Source organism: Dermacentor andersoni, chromosome 1 (assembly GCF_023375885.2).
Source record: "Dermacentor andersoni chromosome 1, qqDerAnde1_hic_scaffold, whole genome shotgun sequence".
Lineage (NCBI taxonomy): Eukaryota > Metazoa > Arthropoda > Arachnida > Ixodida > Ixodidae > Dermacentor > Dermacentor andersoni.
In genome coordinates, this window is record NC_092814.1 from 164,718,440 (window position 1) to 164,739,066 (window position 20,627).

General features: G+C 46.6%; 1 protein-coding gene across 3 annotated transcripts in view; it reads left to right on the forward strand.

The window, feature by feature from the left end:
• LOC126547339 ((Lyso)-N-acylphosphatidylethanolamine lipase-like) overlaps positions 1–20,627 on the forward strand; it is a 100,754-nt gene that overhangs the window by 21,262 nt on the left and 58,865 nt on the right. The window contains exon 1 of one of the 3 annotated variants that reach the window (XM_050195310.3): positions 504–659. The exons of the other annotated variants lie outside the window; for them this stretch is intronic. Coding sequence (XP_050051267.1) covers positions 640–659 — 20 coding nt within the window. The 5' untranslated portion in view covers positions 504–639. Of the gene's footprint in view, positions 1–503; positions 660–20,627 lie in introns of those variants that run through there. 3 annotated transcript variants of the gene reach the window in all.

The window sequence follows — 20,627 nt, forward strand, 5'->3', positions numbered from 1 at the left end:
CTTTAATTATATGACGTAATTTGTGTGCCGTTTTTCTGACACGGCTTTCTGATGACGGTGGTGCGCAGAATGAGCCAAGTAAAGATCTCGCAATAAAAGAAAACCTGTACGAGAGCGGGAACGTTTGCATGCCACCGCGTTCGTTGCCCGAGTTCCCCATCAGGCGCCAAGGCGAAAGACCCGCGGTCTGTGGCCGCCAGCCGCACAGGCGGCGGCGACGCACAGGTTTCTTTGCTCCAACGACGATGGGCACGTGCCAAAACATGCCAGATCGGCCGCGTCGCTGACATACGACGCATCATTCCGCGCTCGAGTGGTTTCAGATAGCCAAGGCTTTAGGCTGCAATCATGCTGCAACCTCGAGGGACGCCACAGATGGGGTTTGCTTCGCTTATCGCACAAAAGTGTTCCGCCGCATTTATCGTTCGCGTGACGACGCGTGTTGGCGCCTGCGCGAGCGTTCTCGCTAGGACAGCTGCGTAACTTTTGCCACCATCTGAGAGAACGCAAAGAGCAAACACGAGCGTAGGCCTCCTCCGGCATCCCTCCTCAGAGGATCGAGCGCCGTATCACGGGGACGGACTGGCAGACCTCGGGACAAGCAGTCACTTTCGCGTTGGGTCACCGCTTTTCTTCACAATGCTGACGGGCATGATCAGGTATACCTGTGGTCGTTTTCTTCTGCCCGTCTGGCTTTTACGACGCACCAGCTATTTGAGCATGATACCCATGAACGAAGCCCCTAATCTTGAGGCGCGATCTTGTCGCATTCAGCATCGCAAATGAATGGCCCGCCTTATGCATTAACGCAGGGGCTGTTGGCTGGGTTCCAATTCACCGTACTGCCACGAAGCGACCCGTGACTCGCAAGGCACGTCGTGTTGTCGATGGCTATGCGTGTAGAAAGTTAGTCTTATTTTAACTATAACTTTTCTGTCTTTCTTTAGCCTGCCTGTCGCGTTAACGAAAGAGTACCGCTCCCTCAGTATAACGGGAAGTCTTTACCGATTTTGATCTACATGCGGCTGGTTTTTTTTATCGCTGTGTATGTGGTGGCGTTAGCACGAGTCATTGGTGCTTTCTTTTTTGAGGTTTGAATTCTGATTGCCTACTTTCGTCGAGAATAACAATACGTTGCTTCGCATTCAATTGTCGCGTATAAATGCATTTCGTGGCCATAACAAGCCAACAAGCAGTATACACAAGCACACAATTTTGTGAAAGGTGCATGCTTCGCGTTCTTTGCTGACAAAAATTTTGTGAAGGGACGCCGACAGACGCTGTTTCACATCTTTTTTTCATCTTACTCATTGTGGTTTTTACTATAGATTGTACTTTGTATTTAGCTGCAGAACGTGCGATGTCTATTTAATGACGCTTACTGCGACCAGGACCATCGACGGATACTCTTGCGGTACTGGCTTGTGGACTCGTAATAACCGCACTCACCGTTTTTTAAAGCGATATATTTTTTTAGGTTCTTTGGTCACTTCGGATGGTTGGATGATCTCGCACTATAAGCAGTGGTCTACTAGTGGTCCAAGCTAGTAGACAAAACGTTGTATACCAGCTTGGACCACTAGGTATGCGCCGGCTGCTGTCTGGCCTAGTAGGCAACTTGTGCCCGAACTGACACAACTTCGCCGCTGTGTGTGTAGTATTTGGCATGCGGCCATTCTTATACAGCGTCTCAGAATGTGTGTGCCAAGGTGACACAAATGGGTACATATCCTTAAACATATTAAAGCGATAGCGCACCATCTATAACAGACACTTCCGCGTCGTGTGCCGCCACTCGATGGATAGACATTGCATAGAAGTTGCAGCCAGGATTCTGGAGATGATAGGTGTTGCGGCGGAGTTCCCACTGGGATGCTGTGATTACAACAAGACGCGTATACTGTGTCGTGGTATCATTCGGCACTGTGTTTGGCTGCGAGACTGCCACTTCGCTTGTCTGCTGATGTGCCCATAAGGTTTCGTGATTCACGGATATGGCATGGGGGTATGCAGCAGGTTACACAAGAAAGCTATCGCTGACTTTGACAATTGCCTTAGATGGTTTCGGTTACAATTTTTATTATTTGCAAACGCCTCTGGTCAGCCTCATACGAGCAATTATAAAGACGGCTTCAATGCGGGTCTTGAATCGTATTGTTTTGAATCGATATAACGTACCGGCTTTGTCGTATGACTTTGCTTTGACTGTGAAACAAGCACACTTAATTTAGCAGCTACATCTTATGCGTCTGATTTTTTAGGGGGGCTAATACTGAGTGTCTCGTTAGTTTGTTCGCCCAGTGGATAATCAGCTGTTCCCATGGGGGGTCACACCCAGAAGCTCACGTGACTGGCCAGGACGAAACATTTGTGACATTCTTCGCGCGCTAGAAAGAAAAGAAAGTGCGGCATTATCATCACTAACCAAGGCATTAATCCCGGAATGCAAATCTCTCTCTCTCACTCTCTCTCACACACACACGCACGCACGCACGCAATTTTGGGCCAGTCGCCCACATTTGTTCTCTCTCTTTTTCCATACAGTGATAGCGATTACAGGAACATTATAGAAAATGCCGACCTGGATATGTCCAGGTTTCGGAATTGTGCCATTGTTAGCTACAGCTACGTACATGCATCTACCAAATGGCTTGAACCTGGTTTTCAGCAACTTAATTTTGTTATTAATCTTTATTTATTTATGAATACTGCGATCGTTTGTCAAGATTGTATCAGGGTGGACGAACATTTTGTCACACAACACAAACAGCCAGGCTCAAGATAAGTACAATGCAGGTCATAATTTCAAGTCAGGCGCTTTTCAAACGATGACACTTAGTCCTATGTTACTGAGGTTGTTCCATTCTGTTATGGTTCTAGTTAACTCTAGTAGATAATGGCTTAATGGTGAAGGAATGACGTAGCCGAGTTGCACAGCGCGTGGGGTACGTTTTCCAACGTAACAGATTGGTACCGTTTCGAAAGATAACCTCTCATCCAACCTAATAACTGATCGTTCCTTATTATGTAACATAATTTATAAACAAGCTTGTTGTGGGAAACCTTGTAAAAATCCTTCCTCAAATCCATAAAGATAGCGTCGGTTTCTTTTCCTTCATTTACTGCAGTACCGAAGTCATGGGTCGTTTCGGCTAAATGTGTAATGGTTGATAGCCTCACCGAGACCCATGCTGCCTGTTTGTTGAAACACTGCGCTCTTCAAGAAATTCAACTATAGGCTCATGTATTATATTTTATTTTAGTTTTATTTAGAACATGCTGCAGGCCCAGTGAAGGGCCCTGGCAAGAGGAACAACGTGAGCACAAGATCAAAAAGGACAAGGCAAGATATGAACAAAAACATCAATTCACAGAACGACCTGTTCTAAGGCGTCAATGTCAACGAGCGAAGATATTGGCAGTTGACTCCACTCGGTTATAGTACGTGGGAAAAAAGAAAATTTGAAGATGTTTGTTGTGGCAAAGTAAGGTGCTAGCGTATTAGTGTGCCTGTTTCGTGTTGACCTGGACGTTATCGGTTTAAGATACAAATCAGGAGCCATTGACAATTTAATTCTTATTTTTTAGTAGAAAGATGAATTTTAACCATTGTATTCTGGGCCGAGCTTCTAAGGACTTTATGTTATGTTGAAGCATTAGAGTAAATGGGGAGTCACTGGAACGGTATTTGGAAAATATAAATAGAACAGCTTTGCGCTTAACTCTTTCAAGCGCATTAATATTAATTTTTTGTGAGGATCCCATAGAGTGCACGCATACTCAAGTTTTGGTCTAATCATGGTGTTATATGCCAACTGTTTAACGCTTGAAGGAGCTTGTTTTAACCTATGTCGAAAAAAACAAAGATTACGAAAAGAAGATCATACAGTTTCAATATGTTGATTCCAGCTAAGGTTATTCGTTAGTGTTACTCCAAGGTATGCATATTTTTTGACCTCTGAAAGATGACGAGTTGGAAGATTATATGAAAAGGAATGACTGTTTCTTTTGTTAGTGATCCGCATAAATACTGTCTTGTCAACATTTAGTTTCATCCCCCATTTAGTACACCATTCACTAATATTATGTGGGTTAGAATTAAGTAAAATCTGGTCACCTGGAACATTAATTTCATGAAACAAAACACAATCGTCGGCAAACAACCTAATTTGAACAGTATGAGTGATGACGTCTGTAACATCATTAATGTAGATAAGAAACAGTAGTGGTCCAAGGACACTGCCTTGCGGGACACCAGAAGTGACTGGAAGTTTGCTAGAACAGTGACCATCGATATTGAAGTTGAAGTTGAAGTTGTTGAAGTTGAAGTTGAGGTTTATTTTCTTTCAAAGATGAAAGAGGGAACTGCGACAAAAGGCGGTAAAGCCTGACGAGGTCAGAGTTCCCCAAAACAGCCGATACAGCAGTGAGCAACACAGAAATAAATATTAACATAGTATGATAGTAAAAAATACATTGCTTCAAAACAACATTGCATCGAATACGTTGCATCATAGTATGATAGTGAACAAACTACATTTCATGAAACGACAGTATTACCGTGAAAAATGTTACTTTTAATACAAAGACAGTGCACCATAAATCAAAGGCAGTGTATAAACATGGCATGAGGTCGATAAAGAAAACACACACATAAACAACTTGATACGAAAACAAGAGATGCTTCGCTAAGTAAAAAGTGAAATTATATTGAGTCAGTGCTAATTAGTAACTTTTTTATGTCTTTTTTAAATTTGTTCTTAGGGAGATCAAACATGACGCTTAAAGATGGGTTATTGAGAACAACTGTAATCTGGTAATCGAGCTTTTGTTTGCCGTAATTTGTCCTCGTTTTAGGGACCAAGTTTCTGTGTTGCCGAAGGGGATATTTAGAAGGAGGGCGGTTTGGAGCAATGGAATACAAACGATTACGATGGATGTACTGTAACAGGCGATATATGTAAACATGGTTTGCTTTAAGTAAATTATGCTTATGATAGAGTGGTAATGTTGGTAGGTTTTCGGGCCTGCCATGGTAACCCTCAATAGCCCGCAATGCCTTCTTTTGCAAAAGCAATAACTTCTGTAAATTACTTATTGTTGTAGTGCCCCAGACCAGTGCACAATCGGACAATTTGGAAAAAAATAGTGCATAGTATATGGACACCTTTAGGGAAACGGGCAAGAGATGGCTGATCCGGTAAAGACAAGCTACAGTTCTACTAAGGTCCGTAAGAAGTTTTGAAATATGTGTGTTCCATGATAAGTGCTCATTAAACCAGACACCAAGAAATTTCTGAGTTGTTACCTGTTGCAGTTTTGTGTTGGCGTCTTTCAGGTTAAGTGTGTAATGAACAGAGGCATTAATAGGTCTGAAAATTATGTACCTCGTTTTTGACAAGTTTAAGCTAAACTTATTCGCCTGCATCTAGGCGTATAATTTTACCAAATAAGCGTTCACGATAGTTTCTAATTCCGGCAGAGTACGTGATGTGAAAAAAATATTTGTATCGTCAGCGTACATAACCAAATCTGGAGAATCAGGTATGTTACAGATGTCGTTTATATACAATAAAAACAAAAGTGGACCTAATATAGACCCCTGCGGAACCCCTTCGGTAATGCGCAAACGGTCCGAAACAAAATTATTCCATTTAACGTATTGTATTCTGTTATTTAAGTAATTTTTCAGCAGGTTTAGAGCTATTCTGCGTATCCCGTAACTGTTCAGTTTACTCAAAAGAATTTCATGCTGTACGCAGTCAAAAGCTTTCCGGAGGTCTAAGAACAGACCGAGAGTGTATGCCCTGGATTCAATGTTGTCAATGATCTTTTCTTTAACGGCGAGTAATGCTTGCTGAGAAGATTTATTTTTCAAAATACCATATTTAGAAGGGTTAATAACGTTATGTACGCTAAATAACTTTTCTAATCTACTATTAATGGCTCCTTCAATTACCTTCGATAACACTGGTAACACGGAGATGGGACGATAGTTTGTGATTTCATTTTTATTTCCTCCTTTATATATAGGACAAACAAGAGCAATCTTCAATTCACCTGGGAACGTACCACTTGTGAAAATCAAATTTATAATATACGTTAGAACCACGCATATTAATGCAGACACATACTTCAATGGTATCGCTTTGATGTCGTCATGGCCTGCTGAGACATTGTTTTTTTATTTTCCCAATGTAGGTAGCTACTTCTTGTGGGATCTTAGGCAGCAACGAAATAGAGTTAGGTAAAGCGATAATGAGGTTGCATACGGGAGCATTAGACAGAGCTTGATCTAATGTAGGCTTGCCAGCTTCAATGAAGAAATGGTTTATGGTGTTATGGTGGTGCTAATTGAGTTCCGCTAGCTTGGGAATTAGATGCAGCGATTTCCGAGTGGTCCCTGCACTTGTGTTTGTTGATTAGTTCGTTTATCTCACCCCAAACTTTCTTGCGATCATTATAAATTCTGCAGAACCGTTTTGTATAGTAAGCTGTTTTTGCAAACTTGAGGTCATTATTTAGTTTATTCCTAAATTTTTTGAACTCTCTAAAAAGGGCTGCATCGCGAGTACGTACAAAGTCATGATACATTTTATTTTTAATACGTATCCTGTTATATAACACTTTATCAACCCACGGCTTTCTAGATTTTCGGAAATTGTGTTTTACCTCAATTGCAGGAAATGCAGCATTATAACATTCCATGAACTTGGCAAGAAAAGCAGTATACGCTTCGTTGACTTCAGATATGCTGTATACGTTCTCCCAACATATATTCTGAATAAGAGTCATAAATTTGGTGAGATTTTCATCGGAAATTACCCTAGTTACCCTCGCGGCATTTTTCGATACTGTCTTAATGCGTTTCACAGGAAGAAAACAAAAAATCGGGATATGGTCACTGATCACATATGAAATCACATACTGGTATGTGAATCACAGTATGGCCACATACTGAAATCGGTTAAATAGATAAGCAGAAACCCAGTTAACAATGAAAGAAGGAAGACCAATAGTTTCAAGTTTTTGGAGAAGTTTACTGTGTGGAACTAAATCAAAAGCTTTCTGAAAATCTACCAATATGACATCCACTTGGCCGGAAATGTCAAGACCCTGAGCGAAAGTGTGAATTACTGATGTGAGTTAGGTGACCGTAGAAAAGCCTTTTCGAAATCCATGCTAAAAGCCGATAATTTATTGTTGTCACCAAGAAATGTTTTAATGTAGTTGGCTATAATATGTTCAAGAAGTTTGCAGCATGATGAGGTCAACGATATGGGGCGGTAATTAATACAAAAATGCGGCATCACTTTTCTTGTGTATGGGAACGACACGGGCCACCCTCCAATCGGGTGGTAGACTTGAAGACAACAGAGAAGCACGAAAAATGATGACAAGAAAGTGCGCAACCATTCCAGCATAACGATGTAAGAATGCATTAAGTATTTCGTCTGATCCAGGAGTTGCTTTTGTTTTAAGATTCAATAGCATTGTAAAAATACCAGGTTGGGATACAAGATTATGTACAGGCTGGGAAGAAGAATCACGGGTTGTAAAATTATTTGTAGGTATGGAAAACACACTGTGAAAGTACGAATTGAACTTATCAGCAACATCTTTTTTGTTGGTGAGCAACATGTCCTCATGCATCATTGCAGGCAGAGATTTCTTTTGTTTGCTTAAAAAATTCCAAAATGTCTGAGAGGCCTTTCGAATGAAGCTCGGCAAAACATATTAAAAGTAATGTCGCTTAGCAGACGGAACTGCTTTGTTCAAAGAAACCTGCTTCATTTGAATGATGGTGCGAGGGACACGTGCTCTTCTTAAGCGTTTACGTTTTCTTTTGGGTTTGAAGATTTCTCGCGTAATCCAGGGATTAGGTTTGCCAGTTCATTTGGGTCTTGTAGGAATAAAGTGACTGATACAATATTTGCACATGTTGTTAAATTCAGACCAAAGAGCGGACGTGTCACTTTCGTCAAAACTGCTGAGGCACAGATCCAAGTAATCTAATACACTCTCATCCCTGGCATTCGAGAAATCTTTCACAATCACGGTTTGGCCGGTGCGGCACGTTTATCAGCGACGAATTCACAAGTGAAGCACACCAACTCATGATCAGTCCTTGATGGATCGAAACAGAAAATGTTTCCAGAGAGCGGCTCACAAAACCCAGGTCAAGAACAGAGTTAGATAAACCATGAATACGCGTAGCTTTTCCTACTACCTGTTTCAAATCGTGACAGAGCATAATATCAAATAAATGTTCAGTATTAGCGCAATGTCGCGAGTTAGATGAAGCCAAATCCAAATTAGAGCCGGGTAAGTTAAAATCGCCGACAAGAAATATGTTATCGTGTTTGAATGATGACATGTCTTCAGACAAATCGCGTAAATACTGGGCAGGGGAATCTGGAGCTCGATAAGCTGCGAATAGGAGGATGGAACGGCCCCTAAAAATAGTTTAAGAGAGATGATTTCATGGTTATCGATCTGAGGAATTAAAGTAGCTTGGATATTGTTTTTAACCAGAATCGCTACTCCACCACCTCTTGATAATCTGTCGCGTCGATAGACTTGATAATACTGAGGAAAGACGTCTTTATTATCCATTTAATCGCGAAGCCATGTCTTGGTTAGGACGACATGTGGGTTGTAACCAAGAAGATTATCCTCAAGCTGCTCGCTTTTATTGATTATGCTCCTCGCATTTACGTTTATTAGTCTGAATTCCTTCGTAACCTGCTCATTACGTCAGTCATCCTTTCGTGTGCGCTGCGATTGCAGTTTCACCGTTGTGCAAGAGGTATCATCCCATGAAAACCTTTGGCCAGCAATGAGCAACTTATCATTCACTAACTTCACATTTATTTTGCTGCCTCTTTCCGCTTTAGCACTGTCCCATAACATTTTTCGTTTCCTAAGGGTTTCTTTCGAGTATAGTCGTGTTGAATCATATATCTTTTCCTTTCAGCTTGTGTGCGTTTTAAGGACATTTCGTTTTTCATTGTAATCTTGGAAAAATATTATCACAGGTCTGTTGTTACTGTTGTTTCCTAAACGATGAATTCTACCGACAGAAGTGCAATGGCCATCAAGTGTTTTGGAGAAGATTTCAGTTAGTACCTTCTGTTTTAGGTCGCATTCTGTCTCGTCTTGCTCCTCACGTACACCAAAAACGATCAAGTTGGAACGTCTACTGTAATCTTCCATATAGACCAGTTTTGACTGTAATGTGTTAATTGCGCTCTCTAAATTGTCAATGCGTTCTCTTTGTTTTTCTAAATCCGCAGGACGTGCACTATAAGTCAGATATAGTTTTCTCTAAATTTCCCTGATGTCTTCTAAGAGCTACAATCTCGGCTGTTAACTTGGAATGTGCTGTAAGCAACTGTTTTAATAGGTCTGAAGTGTCCTCATTTGATTTATCAGGCCCGTGGTTCGTTTCAACGTCACCGCATAAAAGCAGTGTGCCCACACAAGAAACGTCTTTAGCAATGTTAGCACAGTGCTGTGGGCACGGCAGGACCAAAAGACCGCGGCAGTCACTTCTAATTGTAGTGGAATAACCACCAACCTGTACAAAGTAGAAGAACGATGCGTAAGGCAACATGCCTAAGCGTGGTCCGCTATGCCCACTGAAGTTGAAGTCTGGCTGTAGGTCTTTTAAACGTGGGTCCGGGGAGGTCACATGACACAAGGGGGGCATTGCTTGAAGAAGGTAATCATCCTGCCAGGAAAAGATATCCCCCACATTTGGCATCACATAGTTGTGAAGGCATGTGTCGACTGCAGCGGCATCCTGCTGAAGGGTCAGTTTGGACGGACCGAGTAGTAGAATAACCTGAACAAAGTAGAAGAACGATGCGTAAGGCAACATCCCTAAGCGCGGTCCGCTGTGCACACTCTTTTAAGGCGAAACCCTTCAGTAGCTCGTTGCAATGACTCATACTTAAAAAACGCGGCGTCTAGTCGAGTGGTACAAAATATATCATCATCAGCAATGGCTTGCATCTCTGTAAGCAAGTAAGTAAAGATGCAATGGCTCATACTCCCTTAAGGCAGAGGCTACAAGCGTTCAGCAAAGTGAAGCGAACAGTGCATACATTCTATTAACTGAAATCACCCATACAACAAACATAACAGCATACGTTTCAATAAAGAACAAGCATAAAACAAGCATCCTAACCATCAATAAAGCATTGCATACCCCCCTCGGAAGTACACTACGGCCGAGGATGCTTGCCAAGCGAGAAACGAGGTGCGACGTTTGAAGCGGCGGGAGCAAGGCGTTCGACCGCAAGCGCTGCTTTACCCTGCTGGGAGGATGCAACTTAAAGTCGAAGAGAAATGTCGTTGGCGCGAGTCTGACCCCGCAGCGCGCGATGCCGCTGCTAAGCGTCGAAAACGAGGCGAAGAAGCCCAACTGCGAAAGCAGCAGCACGACGATGTGAGACGGCGAGGTAAGAGGCTGAAGTTCGCAGACAACGGCTTGCCACACGTTTACATCACACTGCGGCTCGTTATGTCTTGCAAGAAGTCTGACCCCTCGGATCGTATAACTTAAGGCATTACCAAGTGAGCAGCAGGCTTTCGCCTTCACGTGTTACATGAGTGTAACATGCTGCCGAACTATCTAGAATTTTGCAGGGCGTAGACGTTAATCAGATCGGCCGATAATTTTGAATGAACGTTTTGTCTAATGTCTTAAGCAAAGGCGTGACACTGTCAGTCCTTCAGTCATCGCGTAACGCACTTTGATCAAGGGACCGAGTGAACGACATACACAAATACTTTGAAGACCACTCAGGCTTGACAGAACAACGTACGCCTGCGCGCACATCAAACGGCTGATGGTAGCCACGCGCGTACGCGCCTACTGTGTACGCGCGTACTAGGGGAGGGTAACAACAAAAGAGGAGGGTAACAACGCGTACTAGAGGAGTAACGCGCGTACTAGAGGAGGGTAACCACAAAAATAAAAAGATTTTTACAAACATGGCCATCCACCAATGCCAAGGCTTGGCATTGGTGGATGGCCATGTTTGTAAAAATCTTTTTGTTTTTGTTGTTACCCTCTTCCCCCCCCCCCCCCCAGGGTACCTTCCAGTATTTATTTCATTGACAAGGGAATAAAACGATAGTTGCAAGTAACACTCTGTTGGTGTGTGTTTCTCTTCTGTGGGTGTCGTCCAAATGTTGCGTAATCGAGCCTCTAATATGCTATACCAACACGCCCAGTCCTCAACCTTGATAATATTGTCATTCTTCCAGTCTTTTGGGACCCTTGTAGTCGATAGACACTTCGTATAAATAGCCGCCAGTTTTCCAAGCATTATGTCTTCTCCATCTTTGATTAAATCAACAGTTATTCCATCTTCTCCTGCCACTCTTACTCGTTTCATGCCTTGCAAAGCCCTTCTGACCTCATCGCTAGTTATAGATGGAGTATCTGCAACCTGTTCATTACTACTGCTTCGAATGAAGGTATCGTGGCTCCTCTAGGTACTGTACAGGTCAGTATAGAATTCTTCCGCTGCTTTTTACTGTACCTTCGAGATTGCTGATGATATTACCCTGCTTATCTTTAAGTGCATACATTGATTGCAAATTGCATACATTGAGTGCAAATTGACTTAGGCAACCGTATTGGGCAATGGTACACCCAGTGATTGGATCCGTTGGTCGGATCACTGTGGTGCACGCACGTTTGCGCAGACCGACGTCATTCAGTGCCACCGGCCAGCAATGTGAAGGAAGGAAAATCTGCTCCGACAAGATCGCGCAGCAACGACACATTTCCGGCGTCACTGAGCTTCATAAAGAGTCACGTCAGGGCTTCTCCTTAGTTTTTTTTTTCTTCCTCCATGCGCACTAATAACGAACGCGTAACATCTGCACGCACGCGATGGCAGCGCACCAGTTTCACTCGCGAAACAACGGGCGCATGTCTGCTTACCATTACTTCAAGATGAGCGCTTTTTCGACTAAAGTATTGACAGCTCTGCAACAGCTTCAGCGTCATATGCCAGCGTTCAACGCGCTGGCCTGTGACGCTGGCAACAATGAAATAATACGCAAAGGTAATATTCGCTCCTCAGATTTGTTACTCCTATTTGCTAATATTTTGGGACTAAAAGGGCTGTTCTACTTTTGATAGTATTTTAATGGAAAGATCTTTCCCACAGGGGCTTTCTGGGGTCTAGAGAAGGTCGTTTTATTTTGATTTCGTTTTAATTAAAATATTTAGTTCCGCAATGGCACTCTGGAGCTCTTTTTCCTTCTTAGTTAGTTTTTTCTTCTTTTTTTGTTTATATCTAGTGTTACGTTTCGCCTACAACGCGCGGTAATGCCGGCGCGGATGCAACGGACGCCGGGGCTTTGTTCAAAGCGGCGGACATTTTGGCCCGTTCAACGACGCCGCAACGCCTACCCGCCAAGCGTGTCCAGGCGTGTTTCAGTGCCACGTGTCTTCGTGTGTGCGTGTGTGTGTGTGTGCCCTCGCTTGTCAAAGCGCGGCAGCCGGGGAGCGGAGTTCCCCGAATGAGGGGCCTGGAGGTCTCTCGGCTCAACCGCTCGCGCCGTCGTGGGCCCCTGCTGCGCCGTCCCGTGACCTTCATCCCGTGACCTTCCCTCCTTCCCTTTTGGACCGCGACGCCGAGAGTATAAGAGCAGCTGCCCCCGGACGCCAGGGGAGAGGCTCCGATTTGTACTGTTGAGTTACGTGCTCTCCCGTCTCTCCAATTCGGTCGACCTGACCGGCCGCTCTTTTGCTATGTTAGAATAAACAAGTTGTTCTGTTACCAGTCTTCTCATGCTTTGCCGGGACCTTCGGATGCTTCCAGTGCCCCAGGCCGCCAGGCCAACGCTACCCTTGGGGCTTGCGACCCATTGGCAATAACGGGCGTCAGCACCGAGACCCCAACAACTCGGGCCAGCGGTGCGATTCCAACATCTGGTTGCCAGCGGTGAGATCGCGACAACGGAGGCCAGCAGCGAAGAGATGCGGTTGACTGTATGCTGAGCAGCACAACGACCATCCGGGAGCAGTGCAACGAGCCCTGTGTGATGACTGGTTGCCTGCAGCGGAACGACTGCGCGGAATTCTTGGCTGCAAGGTTTGGTGAGTGCGGGACTTTCTTCTTCTGAGTTTTGCCAGGCTTTTGTTAGTGTTAGAAACAGAGCTGGTAATTGGGGTTGTCGTTGCTGCCGGGTTAGTTTGCGGCAAGACAATAGTAGACAGTAGAGAAAGCAGCATTCAGAGCAGCCATGGATTTGAAGTCGTTGCGCAAACCGATATTGCTGGAGCTTGCAAGAGAGTTGGGTCTGGATGTCTCAGACAAACTCAGAAAACCAGAACTGCTAAGGGCTATTCTTGAGTTAGAAGCTGAGGATGACGAGCTGTCGGAATGCCTTGAGACCATTGAGGAGAGGGAGCGTGAACTTAAAGAACAGAAAGAGAAAGATGAGCGTGAACGAAAAGAACAGAAAGAAAAAGAAGAGCGCGAACACGCTTTGGAAATGAAGCGTCTCGAGGTAGAGATGGAACGCGCTCGTAATGGAAGTCAGGCACACGGTGTAGGAGAACGAGTATTGTTCAAAATGACTGACCTGATGCGGCCGTTTAAGCTTGGAGAGGACATTGGTTTGTTCCTGGTTAACTTTGAGCGAACGTGCGAGAAGCAGGGGTTCTCTCGGGAAACGTGGCCACAGCGCTTGCTCACTTTGCTACCCGGCGAGGCGGCCGACGTAGTCGCTCGCTTGGAGAGAGAGGAGGCAGAGGATTTCGACAAAGTGAAATCAAGTCTGCTAAAAAAGTACCGGCTGTCAGCGGAGGCGTTCCGTCGGAAGTTCCGGGAAAATGAGAAAGGCAGAAGTGAGTCATATACAGAGTTTGCGTACAGGCTTATGTCAAACATGCAGGAGTGGCTCAAAGAAGAGAAAGCGTTTGGTGACCACGAGAAAGTTCTGCAGTGTTTCGGGCTAGAACAGTTTTATAGTCGGTTACCTGAGAACGTGCGGTACTGGGTCTTGGATAGGCCAGACGTTAGTACGGTGGCTAGAGCCGCTGAGTTAGCCGAGGAGTTTGTGACGCGTCGGGCTCGCGGAGCTAAGGACGGTCAAAAGGGTGAATTTGGCTCCAAGTTTGAGAGGCCGAAGTTCACACCCATGAGAGCAAAGGGGGATACACGTAGTGCGGATGCGAGTGAAAGCAGTCCGACCGAACGTAAGGAGACGGCGGCAACCGAAGCCGAACGCAGAAAGCGGTTCGAGACGAGGCAAGCGCGCGTTTGTTATACGTGCCAGAAGCCGGGTCACTTTTCGGCGCAGTGTCCAGAAACAAAAACACAAGTCGTGTTTTTGTCTATATGCAGCACTGACGAGAACATGAAGCTTCTCGAGCCTTACATGCGAGACCTCCTCGTGAACGGGAAAGAGTGCCGAGTGCTTCGCGATTCCGCAGCTACAATGGATGTAGTTCACCCCTCTTACGTAGAACCCGATATGTTCACGGGCGAGTGCGCATGGATCAAGCAAGCAGTGGAAGCTCATAGCGTGTGTCTGCCGGTAGCAAAAGTGCTTATTGAAGGACCTTTCGGAGCACTTGAGACGGAGGCCGCAGTGTCATCTATGCTGCCCCCCCAGTACCCGTACCTATTTTCGAACAGGTCCGATCACCTCCTGCGCGAGAAGGGGCTTTTGTTTGGTGAGGCTAGCGTTCAGGCCTTAACCAGATCGAAGGTTCGGGAGCTCGCTGCAAAGGCGGTAGTTGCGGGGCCGACGTTGTTGAACGATGAAAAAGGGTCAGAGGCGCAGCAAGCTAGTATTCAGAGCACGCCTGAACGGGATAAAATTGAGCCTGTAGCGTTAAAGGCACCAGATACTGGAGAGGAAATCCCCGATGCGGGAAAGTTAGAAGAGCTTCCGGTCGAGCTTCCGGGACTAGGCTCAGTGACGAACAGGAAAGACACCGATCAAGTCATTAGTGACTTAATAAGTAAAGCATCGCTGTCGCCTGAGCAGAAAACAGAACTACACCAGCTCTTACAAGAGTTTCAAGGTCTGTTCTCTGAGAGGCCTGGTAGGACTTCTGTCCTTACTCATGACATAGAACTTACCTCCCCAGAGCCAGTACGATCCAAGGCGTACCGGGTGTCACCCCGCCAGAGCGATATTATGGAGGCTGAGGTAAAGAAAATGCTACAGCTCGGTGTTATTGAAGCGGGTGAGAGTGATTATACTTCCCCTTTGATTTTAGTTGAGGTACCGGGCAAGGAACCTCGTCCTTGCGTCGACTACCGCAGGCTTAATTCCATCACTAAGGATCAAATTTATCCGATCCCTAACATCGAGGAGCGCCTTGAGAGAGTGAGTAGCGCTCAGTTTATTTCCACCCTAGATCTTGTCAGGGGTTATTGGCAGGTTCCACTTACAGAAGAGGCTAGTAGGTATGCGGCGTTCATTTCACCAATGGGGACATTCCGTCCTAAAGTTTTGAGTTTTGGTTTGAAGAACGCGCCATACTGCTTTTCAAGCCTCATGGATAAAGTGTTGCGGGGACAGCAAGAATTCGCTTTACCGTATCTAGACGACGTAGCGATATTCTCCGCATCCTGGCCGGAACATATGGCGCACTTGCGGGCAGTGCTAACCCGCCTGCGCGATGCGGGCTTGACAGTCAAGGCTCCCAAGTGCCAGTTAGCACAGGCCGAGGTTGTCTACCTCGGACACGTGATTGGTCGGGGTCGACGCCGCCCCTCTGAAATAAAGGTGGCCGCTGTGCGAGACTTCCCGCAACCGCGTACGAAGACCGATATTCGGTCGTTCTTAGGTGTCGCCGGCTACTATCAGAGGTACATCCCCAGGTACTCTGATATCGCGGCTCCCTTGACGGATGCTCTAAGAAAGACAGAGCCGCAAACAGTCGTCTGGGATGAGACGAAGGAAAGAGCTTTTAGCGCCCTAAAGAGCGCCCTAACCAGCCAGCCTGTGCTACGATCGCCCGACTACACAAAAGGGTTCGTTGTTCAGTGTGATGCTAGTGAGCGAGGCATGGGCGTTGTACTGTGCCAACGGGAAAATGGAGAAGTAGAACACCCCGTCCTGTATGCTAGTCGTAAGCTGACCAGTCGTGAGCAGGCGTATAGCGCCACCGAGAAAGAGTGTGCGTGTATCGTGTGGGCCGTTCAGAAATTGTCATGTTACCTAGCCGGCTCGAGGTTTATCATTGAAACGGATCACTGCCCTCTCCAATGGCTGCAGACCATCTCTCCCAAAAATGGCCGCCTCCTGCGCTGGAGCCTCGCTTTGCAACAATATTCCTTTGAGGTGCGTTACAAAAAGGGGAGTCTCAACGGTAACGCCGATGGCTTAAGTCGAAGCCCCTAACGTGAGAATCAGCCTCAAAATTGCTTGTTACTGATGTTTTTCTTCCTGAGGCAGGAGTTTTAACGTATTGCTTTTGTATAGTGTTTCAAAGTGATGATGTGCTTTCTAGTGCAATTTTCCGATTTGTGGACGCGTTCTGAGTGCTGCTAAACTACTGTAAGGAACTAGGCAGCAGTATAAAAGGGGAAAGAGCCTGGCAGGGCTTAGTGAGGGTGGTGCCGTGCTTGCTGACTGAGCGGTTGACTTTCGGCGTAGTTCTAACGCTTGCCGGAAACGAGAACAAAATGTCAACTCTCCCGAAGTCACTTTGCAGTGTCCTGTGTGCACCTGAACGTGAGAACTAGGCCTTCTCTGTGCACTGCGCTCAAGAAACGCCAAAGGACGCCCGACTTCGGTTATGGGCATCATCGAGCGACATCCCTCCGGACAGCGGATGCAGTCCCCTGACCATCGGGATCTCCTTCCCCCGGCGGGGCGGTCTGTTACGTTTCGCCTACAACGCGCGGTAATGCCGGCGCGGATGCAACGGACGCCGGGGCTTTGTTCAAAGCGGCGGACATTTTGGCCCGTTCAACGACGCCGCAACGCCTACCCGCCAAGCGTGTCCAGGCGTGTTTCAGTGCCACGTGTCTTCGTGTGTGCGTGTGTGTGTGTGTGCCCTCGCTTGTCAAAGCGCGGCAGCCGGGGAGCGGAGTTCCCCGAATGAGGGGCCTGGAGGTCTCTCGGCTCAACCGCTCGCGCCGTCGTGGGCCCCTGCTGCGCCGTCCCGTGACCTTCATCCCGTGACCTTCCCTCCTTCCCTTTTGGACCGCGACGCCGAGAGTATAAGAGCAGCTGCCCCCGGACGCCAGGGGAGAGGCTCCGATTTGTACTGTTGAGTTACGTGCTCTCCCGTCTCTCCAATTCGGTCGACCTGACCGGCCGCTCTTTTGCTATGTTAGAATAAACAAGTTGTTCTGTTACCAGTCTTCTCATGCTTTGCCGGGACCTTCGGATGCTTCCAGTGCCCCAGGCCGCCAGGCCAACGCTACCCTTGGGGCTTGCGACCCATTGGCAATAACGGGCGTCAGCACCGAGACCCCAACAACTCGGGCCAGCGGTGCGATTCCAACACTAGGGAAGACGTATCGATAACGTCTCAGAAATGTATGGACATTCCAGCCATTCGAGGAGATCATGGTGAGACACGGGGTTTCTTGTGATGTCCCTTTCCAGATTTTCCCTATTCTAATGACCACCCTGTCGTCACGGCTATCGATAATATCAGATATAAACCCTTAAAGAAGACATCTCAACCAGTTTCGAATCTCGGACTCTCCGTTCTCGAAACCGACCTTCAGCAGACGGCGCCACCCCACAACAGTGGCAAAATGCTAGCGTAAAGAACAAATGACTCACAACGCCAAGTACAGGATTCGGTGAAGGAGAAGTGCAACACGGGGTAGGAAGGAGGAGTAAGCTGAAGCCTTGATTTCTCTGAACGGGATGGTCGCATGATATACTGCGAATGTTTTTCGGTAACTGACACTGCGGCAAAACGCGAGGTCTTACAGCGCGTAAAATGCGCTATCGCTGCTCAGAGCTTCGTAGCTTGGGCAAAACTGCAACTTTCTTTTTCTTTTGTTTCTGCACCTATCATTAGAGAGTGCGTGTAATTTGCTCAATCGGAGCCAATCGCATCTTCCAATGCGTGAAAAACGAGCACTTTGAACTGCATCGAAAAATGCCCTGGACAGTGCTCGTGCCAGGCTTGGCGTCACCACCGAGGCTGATGGGAGCCTTCGTGACGGCACTTTCGGAGCTGTTCCAACTTGTACAAGGCACTGCTCCTTTCGGTTCGTGCGAGTCATTTCTTTGACTCGTTTTGCGTTCTTCGCGTGACGCCTGCCGCGTCAAGCACATCGTCTTTGTCACTTGACCAGAGAGGGCAGAAACACGCTGAGCACGCAGAAGGAGATAAAGCCTGTCAACACAGAAACACAGAACGACCGTCGACCCGACTGCTATCAGGTGGTCACGCCACAGAAGCAACGTCACCGGTCCGGGGGCAATCCTAAGGCGGTGCACTGACAACGCGTAGTGTTTGGCAAGCGAAAGCCCTGTCAATGCGCGGCGTCGAGGCTGCAATCTCCCCAGGCTGGCCGAGGTATCGGGAGTGCGTACGCGTGCCCTTCCACATCGAGAGTCTACAAGCTCGCGTGCATTGCCCATGCGCTGTCCAGTCTTATCACGCCTGTTGTCGCCGAGCCTTGCAACCCGCGCAACGCGATAGCGTAGAGCGGACACCAGGGAAATGTGTCACAGAAAGCGGCGTCGGTAAACAAGAGTCTCTATAGAGCAGTGACTGTCGATGCAGCACTCTGAGACAGACGAACGAGTCCGGTCGACTTCTGTCTTTGGCGCACTATACCCAGTGCTTTCTTTTGGCATCGCATAAACGAAGGGCAGCTTTGTGACAATTATCTGCGTTTTCCCCAATATATCAGCTCTCCCAGTGGCAGTTGCGGGCATGAGTCGGTGTATTTGGTACACACCTTTGATGAACGCGTTCACATGGATTCGGAGTCGGCCTGACGCCGCACACCTGCCTATGACACATGTCCGTATGATAAAAGAAAATATATTTATTTTAAAGTAATGCACGAACAAAAATGAGATTTTTTTATACGGTGACGAACAAAGTAATCCCGGCTCTCCCACTGCGCTGTCTAACATAGCATAAAGGTGTATATCCGGGGAGTGAGGATTATACACATAACGCATGCACAAAACTGAACGCGGTTCTTCCCGCCACGGTACAGCGTTTTGCTGTTGAGCCTCGAGGCCGCGGGTTAGACTCCCGGAAGCATTTCAATGAAGGGCGGAATAGAAAAATATAGAAAGGTGCTCATGTAGGCCATGCCATGGGGTGCACGTTAAAGAATCACAAATAGTCGAAATTGATGCGGAGTCCCCCCTCCCTACGCGATCTCTGATATCCCACGTGTTACTTTGAGAGGTTAAACCCTGTAATTTAGAACGAAGTTCTAGCGTTTGCGTTTGGACCAAGTCACTTGGATTGGCCTGCTTCCAAATTTGTTTCAATGAAGGTTATCAAATGCGATACTGCTGAGTAGTGTGTTGCGCACCGCACTTTTTTTTTTGTTAATGCTTTCGGCCTTCCCAGTTATCTACAATAGAAGCCGCTCGATTGCTTGCGCTGCGCATTCTGCTCTTCAGGATGCCCTACTTTGATGCCACGCACTGCAGTGACTGACTTATGCTTCTGTGCGCGTGATGTCAAACTTACCCGCCGTGGTTGCTCAGTGGCTATGGTGTTGGGCTGCTGAGCACGAGGTCGCGGGGTCGCATCCCGGCCACGGCGGCCGCATTTCGATGGGGGCGAAATGCGAAAACACCTGTGTACTTAGATTTAGGTGCACGTTAAAGAACTCCAGGTGGTCGAAATTTCCGGAGTCCCCACTACGGCGTGCCTCATAATCAGAAAGTGGTTTTGGCGCGTAAAACTCCACAATATAATTTTATTGTCAAACTTAGCATGACCATTCAATAACCTTGTGCGCTTTGCTGCCCCTTTATCGCTATATGGCGATTTTCTGCCAAGTGGGCCCAACACAGGGACGCTTTCTTGAGGAACCTCCCCATGAACGTGCCCTGAACGTTTTGAACACATGCTTTGGCATTTGTCGAACAGTGCATGATACGTTCAACGATGGCTTATGCAGGTTATTCAAGGTAGGTATAGTCTTCAACAACGGTTAGCAGAACTTTCTTTCTGGGAAACTTTGCACTCGGACTTACTGAGTGCCCCTCCATCGTATAGGACACCGAAGGTCAAGTGATATTGTGAGTATGTGTCTCCCACCTGGCTCTAAGTTCGAGGCTTTTACAACAACAGACTGTTCGTGAAAAACAGCGCTTTTTTATAGTCGGTTAATCTCCGCGGTGACTGAGTGGCTATGGTGGTCTGCATGCTGAGCACGAGGCCGCCGGTTGAATTGCCAACAGCGGTAGCCGCATTCGATGGGTGTGAAGTGCAAAAATAATACTCGTGTCCTGGGCTTTGTGCGCATTTTAATGGAGTACTGACGCAAAACTTTCCTGTCCCGCTTTTTTTACTTCTTTAGATATATACCTGACCAGGTGTTGCTTTCGTAAATTAAGATGAATGAATGAATGAACGAACGAATGAATGAACGAATGAATGAATGAATGAATGAATGAATGAATGAATG